Here is a 7,803-nt window from a genome sequence, read left to right as displayed (position 1 = left end):
AGTGTGTCTTCTGACATCCATTTTGACCTTTTCCTTCTTTCTTGTCTTCTTAATGACTTCTTGCTTTCTTCATGTATGATGTGCTTGATGTCATCCCACAACTCATCTGGGCTTAGGTCTTAAGTGTTTAATGTATCAAATCTGTTCTTCAGATGATCTCTAAATTCAGATCGGATATATTCAAGGTCATATTTTGGCTCACATGGACTTGTTTTTATTTTCTTCAGCTTCAGTTTGAATTTGCATATGACTGTTCCACAGTCTGCTCCTGGCCTTGTTTTGACTGATGATATGGAGCTTTTCCATTGTCTCTGTTCTCAGATGTAGTCAGTTTGATTTCTATGTATTCCATCTGGCGAGGTCCATGTGTATAGTTGTAACTTATGCTGTCTAAAGAAGGTATTTGAAATGAACAAATCATTGGTTTTGCCGAATTCTATAATGCATTCTCCAGCATCATTTCTGTCACCAAGGCCATATTTTCCAATTACTGATTCGTCCTCTTTGCTCCCAACCTTTTCATTCCAATCACTAGTAATGATCAATACATCTTTACTGCATGTTTGATCAATTTCAGATTAAAGACGTTGGTAGAATTCTTCTGTTTGATCCTCACTGGCTTTTCTTGTGGATATACCTTATAAATAGTTGCCTTTGATGAATATTTAAGTCGCTTTAATCTTTGCTATTATGAACAGTGATCTTCCCTCTTCATATTCTTATACATACACGTGATTATTCTTTAGGGAACATTCCTAGAAGTATAACTGTATTTATTCCATATGGCTAAATTTCATATCTTTTTGTATCTCTCAGCTGATAGGTTAAATTTTGTTGTTGATCAAATTGCATTTGTTAATGTAACAGAAAAGGAATATTTTTTTTGTTTCTCAGGCTTTCATATTTATTTGCAGTGAACTGAGTGCTGCTGTTCTTTGCCCAATTTTTAATGTATTTCTTATTGATTAACAGTAAATCTTTTTGTAATAAGGAAAATTACCAAAAGATTTTTAGAGTCTTGGTATGGTGTTGTGATTAATGCACTGGACAGCAAGGTTGTTTGAACTTCAAGGTTGGTGGTTCAAGCTCACCAGCCACTCCTTGGAAACCGTATATAGAGTCACTATGAGTCAGAACTGACTCGACAGAACCTAACAACAACATATGTTTTATATATGATAATTTTTGCTACTTTGCTGTTTATATTTCTCAAGTGTACATGCAAACATGTACACATACACACGTTTACCATGAAGAAATAAATAATTTTTAGTAGTCAAATATGTCAGTCTTTTCTTTTGTTGCCTCTGGATTTTCTGTATTCTTTAGGAATGCCCCCTTCTTTCTAGGTTCATAGAAACTATTCTGTTTTATGTTTTTTCTAATGCTTTTATTATTTGTTTTAAAACTTTTAAAGAAATCATCTAGCTAGAATTTAGTTTGGCCTAAGGTACCCCTGTACTTTCTTGGATTAATTAGTCCTCTTTTGTTTGTTCACACACTCACTTTTCATATGACTAACTTGCAATGATTCACTAAGGCCTAGTTCAAATGTTACTTCCTTCATGTATCAGCTATGAAGTAATCATTTACGTTAGTCATTTACAGTAACCTATTTTTTGGTGTGGCACTGTGGGCTAATGCACCAGACTGCAAAGTTGTTTACACTGCAAGGTCGATGGTTCAAGTTTACCAGCTGCTCTTTGGAAACCCTATACAGGGTCGCCATGGTTTGGAGTGGTCTCAACAGCACTTTAAAACAACAACAGTCATTTATAGGAGTCTTTGTGTGGTGCTATAGGATAAGCACTGGTCTGTTAACTGCAAGGTCGGTGGTTCAAACCCACTAGTCACTCCTTGGAAATGCTACATAGGGTCTTTATGAGTTAGAACCAACTCAATGACACTTAACAACAGTCATTTATAAGGAACCCTGGTACTGATGTCACTGGACGGCTAACCGCAATGTTGGCAGTTCAAACCTAACAGCTGATCCTCAGAAATTCAAGTCAGAACTGCTCTATAGTACTTAACAACAACAGCAACAGTGATTTATAAATGTGTGGTAGCACAATGGTTAAGCATTCAGCTGCTAACTGCAAGGTTGGTGGTTCAAACTCACCAAGAGACTCCACCAGTGAATGATCTGGTGATCTGTTCCTGTAAGATTACAACCTAGGAAACCCTATGGTGCAGTTCTCCTCTGTTACATGGACTTGCTAGAAGTTGGAATCGACTGGATGGCATCCAGCAACAACCAGAATGCTCAAACGGAACCCACTGCCATTGAGTCAGTTCTGACTCAGTGATCACATGGTATTCGATTGCATATATGTCTCTTTAGACCATTTCTGTTTCATATTTGTATTCAGTATTTGAAACAGTGCCAGATACATGCTAAATGCTCAGTAAATGTTGAATTTTAATTATTAAATAATTATTTTGACAAGAACAATTCTTTCATCAACCTCCTAACTGTAATTTCTTCATAAGATAAGGGGTACACTGTGAAATTACTTGTGTTATTCAGTTTATGTGTTTTCTTCCTGTTGTTTTTATATTTGTTCATTAAATGATAGTTTTATAGGTAAGTAGAAATCCTAAAAGAAGTAAATATGTCTTACTACCTCTTTTTAAAAATGAGAAATGAAATATAATGCTATTCAAGGGGAAAAGTATATCCAGAGTGTTTAGTATAAACAAACCATTTTTTGGATGGAATTGCAAATTTGAGATTATTTATATAGTACTATTTTAGTTGGGTTCTAATTTATTTGTTTATTATGCAATATGTTTAGTATATAGAGATTTAAAGATCATGAACACTAACAAAGGTAGATTTTTATTTATTTTTTTGGTTATAGTAAATACATGATTTATATTTCTTACCCTTTTAAGGATTTAGAATATGAGGGTCCTTCTGATGAGTTCAGCTGTGGGAATGAACCATCCAATAGAGACAAAAACAGATACCGAGATATTCTTCCATGTAAGCGAAAAGTTATTTTGATATTTTTCTTTTTAAATTTGGAAAACAGTAAAAAGTGGGTTTTATGGTCTTTTATATTAAATATTTGGACCTGTGACCATAATGAAGAACTCCAGTAGTACCTAGCGGTGGGTGGCCTGGACATATTCTAGGATATATGCTCTGGTGGTTATGAGTTGGGTAGTTACAGTTTGAAACTACCAGCTGTTTTGTAGGAGAAAAATAAGGCTTTCTGCTCCCTTAAAGATTTACAGCCTCGGAAATCCTATACAGGGTCTCTATGAAGTTGAAACTGACTCCACGGCATGTAACCAACCAACCAAATGCTAGAATTTGGTGAGAGTCAAGTTCTCTGTTGCAGCTGCTTTCCCCCAGCCACTCTCATGGGGCTATTTATATTCATTTTGAAACCTGTTTCTTAGGTCATGAAGCAGAAACAGAAAGCCCAGTAAGTTACGTCATTTGCCACTTTGTGTGCCTCAAGTCCTGGCTATATTCCGTGAATTTTTTGTTTAGATTCTTAGATATGTTTTGTTTAGACACCTAAATATAATGGATTTATAGCACTGTCATAGACAATAACCTACCATACAATCAGAGGCTGCTCATTGATTGTCTGCTTATGCTGGGTGGAAAGTAGTGCCGTCAACCCCCTACCCAATTAATTACAATGAGTTGTCTATCTCAAGACCAAAACACAGTAATGTCATTCTGATCTCAGGCAGGGAATATCATGCTGTGGATCATATTCCATTCAAACTCAAAATCTTAAAAAAATTTTATTTATCATTTTTCTGCCTCAAATTTGACCTCATTTATTCAGTATCTCATTTAGTGTAACCACCCAGTTGTCCAAGCTAGAAAACTTTGAGTCACTTGTAGTATCCAGAAGTGGTCACAACGTTCTTTTAATTCTGCTTCCTTAAGACCTATAGAATCCTTCTGCATCTTTCTTTTCCTACAGTTACTAACTTAAACTGGACCCATTTTATTGCTTAGCTGGTGTCTGTCTTCTTCACTGCCTCCATTGCAGTCCAGTCACAACAGCTATTGAAAATATTATTCAAAGATGTAAATCAGAACATGTTACTTTCCTCTTAAAGTACTTCCTTGGCTCTCTATCACTTCCATGTTAAAGTCCTTCAGCATGGCCTTTGCATTTTTCCTCTATTTGCCTCAGTAATCTTTGATACTTCTTTTGTTCCTGGAATTTAAGTGGCAATCATAGGAAAGTTGATTTCTTCCCCACCTAAGTCTTGAAATTTATAGAGAAAGTTACTGAAAACTCACATAAACAAAGCCAAAGAAATTATTAATTTGCCATCCTCTCCAAATACTACTAGCATTGAATGGGAGAATTCACACAAGTCAGGACACTACATTACAGGTAGTCCTCACTTTGCATGATTTCCACTATACAGAAATTCAAGTTACCATGTTTAGTTAAATAGCACTGGTCCCTTAGCAACATGATTCAAATTTACATTCTCTGATACGTTAACTATGAGTAATTGCATGAAGTACAGACTTACTTGCTAGTGCTTCAATCCACCAATCACTGTGTACATATCAGATCAGTGCCCGTCATGGTACATCTTTCAAAGTCTATCAGTGATTGATCACTACACGTGCATTATTCAGTTTATGCATATGGAAGAATGTATATTTGTGTTGCATCCTTGCCTTTCTTTAATAAACCCACATGGAATTTTATAAAAATGGATAATCAATAAGAGGGACTTGGACAACAAAGATGAAAGTGCAACAAAGAAACAAAGCTGTGATAGCTCTGGAAGTGGAAAGTAAATGGAGTGATAGAAGACAGAGAGTAGAATGTTGGCGCTGCCACCTTCCTTTCATCTGCAGCCAGAGGACCTTTAAGAACCTATCAACATAAATGTCGAAAGTGGTTGTGACCAAAAGAGTGAAGGCATCCCAGATGAAATGATGCTGGTAAAATATTCACATTAAAGGAATTCTTTTGAGATATTTTACAGCATCCTAAATGCAAAGGATAAAATGTTGGAAATTGGTCCAAATTTGGGACAGAATATGCCAGTCTACCAAGGCATAGAAAAAATGCTACCTATTCCATATTGTAAGTTATATGATTAAAAGAAGAGGAAGGCATTGTTCAAACTACACTTGGTATATATATTTACAAATAAAGCACTTTTATGTTCAACATCTCTAATGTTTTCAGTTGTTGTTGTTAAGTACCATCAAGTTGGTTCTGACTCACAGTGACCGTGCATAATGTTCCTGAGAAGTGACTGATGGGTTTGAACTGCCTACCTTGTAACTAATAGTCCAATGCTTATCTTAGCTAATGCTGTCTGTCAGTTTGCCATAGTAAAGTAGATTGCAATTTGTATGATGCAAGTAACTTTGCCACCAGTATTTCAAATACCAGTAGAGTCAATTGGGGAACAGGTTTCAACTAAGTGTACAGACTAATACAAACTAGGAAGAAAGATTTGACAATCAGCGTGCAAAAATTAGCCAGTGTAAGCCTCATGGATCAGAACAGAGCACTGTCCAATTTACTTACTTTGGACACAAATCTGAAGTGATCAGTTGCTGAAAGACAAACAAGGGTATAGGAGATTCTTGATGAGATGGACTGGCAGAGTTGAAGGGATGAATTCAAATACTCCAGCAATCATGATGCAGAATTGGGCAGTGTTTCAATGTATTGGACATTGAAGTTAATTCCCTAAGAATTATGTCTCATTTTGTCTATTGATTTATGATCAACAACAAGGGAATTTTTAATGTTTTGATGACAGTTTAAGGGTCATGTAGCAATTATTCTTTTACCTATCATTATTAAGAATACAGTTTCAGCTTGATGGTGATATTTAAGACTCTTTATTATCATGCAGTTATAAATACATACGTAGGTACTTCAAAAAGTTTGTGGAAAATGGAATTAAGAGATAATGGACACACATCCAAAAAGAAGAAAGAGCCAAAATCAACACATTAACACACCACCTCCAACAACTAGAAATAGACCAGCAAAATAAACCTACAGTCACCAGAAGAAAATAAATAATAAAGGTTAGAGCAGAAATAAAAAAGATAGGAAACAGAAAAACTATAGAAAGAATAAACAGGACAAGAAGCTGGTTCTTCTAAAAGATTCATAAATCGACAACACAATGGCAAACCTAAGTAAAGAAAAGGAGGAGAAGACACAAATAACACACATAAGAAACCACATGGGTGATGTCACAATGAAACCAATAAAAAGGATAATAAGAGAATATTACAAAGAATTGTACTCCAGCAAATTTGAAAACCGAGAGGTGATGTATTTTTAGAAAAGTAACACCTACCTAAACTTACATGGAGTTAAGTAGAAAATTTGAACAGACCCATAGCAAAAGAAGAAATTGGCCATGTCATCAAAAAACTCCCAACCAAAAGAAGTCCAGGTCCAGTTGGCTTCATTGGTGAGTTTTACTAAACATTCAGGAAAGTGCTGTCACCAGTTCTTCTCAAGCTATTCCAGAATCTAGAAAAGGATGGAAAACTTCCTAATACATTCTATGAAGTAAGTATAACCCTCATATCAAATCCTGAGGACATCACTAAGACAGAAAATCATAGCCCAATATACCTCATTAACATGGATATAAAAATTCTCAACAAAATCCTAGCCAAGAGAATGAAACAGCACATCAGTAATAATAATAATACATAATGACCAAGTGGGAACCGTATGAGGATTGCTAGGATGGTTCAACATTAGAAAAACTATCAACATAATGCACCATATAAATAAGAAAAAGGAAAAGAACCACATGATCATATCGATTGATGCAGAAAAGGCATTTGACAAAATCCAACAACCATTCCTGATAAACACACTCAACAAAATAGGAATTGAAGAGAAATTCCTCAACATAATTACGAGCAGGTATACAAAACCAACAGCCTACATTACTCTCAATGGAGAGAAACTGAAAATCTTACCTCTGCAAACAGGATCCAGACAAGGATGCGCTTGGTCACCACTCCTATTCAATATTGTGCTGGAAGTCTTTCTTAGCAAGAGTTATATGGCAAGACAGGGAAATTAAAGGCATCGAAATTGGCAAAGAGGAAGTAAAAGTCTCCCTATTTGTAGACAATATGATCCTATGTGTAGAAAACCCAAGTCTCAGTAAAAAAGCTAGTAGACCTCATTGAAAGATTCAGCAAAGTGGCAGGATATAAGATCAGCATACAAAAATCAGTTGGATTCCTCTATACCAAAAATGACAGCATTGAAAAGGACATTAGGAAAGCAATACCATTTACAATAACCACCTAAAGGATGAAATATCTAGGAATAAATGTAACCAGAGAAACAGGACTTATACTAAGAAAACTACAAAACACTACTACAAGAAACCAAAAAAGACTTACAAAAATGGAAGAATGTACCGTGCTCCTGGATAGGAAGACTTAACATTGTGAAAATGTCAGTACTGCCCAAAGCAATTACACATATAATGCGATCCCAATGACATTCTTCAAAGACATGGAAAAAACAATTACAAACTTTATATGGAAAGGAAAGACCCCAGAATAAACAAAACACTGTTTAAGAAGAAGAATAAAGTTGGAGGCCTGTCACTTTCCGACTTCAAAATTTACTACACGGCTACAGTGATCAAAACAGCTTGGCACTGGTACAATAAAAGATACATAGATCAATGGAACAGAATTGAGAATCCAGAAATTAACCCATCTACATACATCTACATACATACATATATTTTTGACAAAACACCTAAATATATCGCATGGGGAGGTGATAGTCT

At 35.4% G+C, this 7,803-nt stretch overlaps 1 protein-coding gene across 1 annotated transcript in view; it reads left to right on the top strand.

Moving 5' to 3' along the window:
- LOC102821784 (tyrosine-protein phosphatase non-receptor type 20-like) overlaps positions 1–7,803 on the top strand; it is a 102,219-nt gene that overhangs the window by 43,760 nt on the left and 50,656 nt on the right. Inside the window, exon 3 of the mRNA XM_006876157.1 lies at positions 2,899–2,989. Within this exon, the coding sequence (XP_006876219.1) occupies positions 2,899–2,989 (91 nt within the window). The remainder of the gene's footprint in view (positions 1–2,898; positions 2,990–7,803) is intronic.

This window comes from Chrysochloris asiatica, unplaced genomic scaffold, assembly GCF_000296735.1.
Source record: "Chrysochloris asiatica unplaced genomic scaffold, ChrAsi1.0 scaffold00357, whole genome shotgun sequence".
Taxonomy (NCBI): Eukaryota; Metazoa; Chordata; class Mammalia; order Afrosoricida; family Chrysochloridae; genus Chrysochloris; species Chrysochloris asiatica.
The sequence above is the reverse complement of the archived record's forward strand: the minus strand, read 5'-3'. Positions and strand labels throughout refer to the sequence as shown.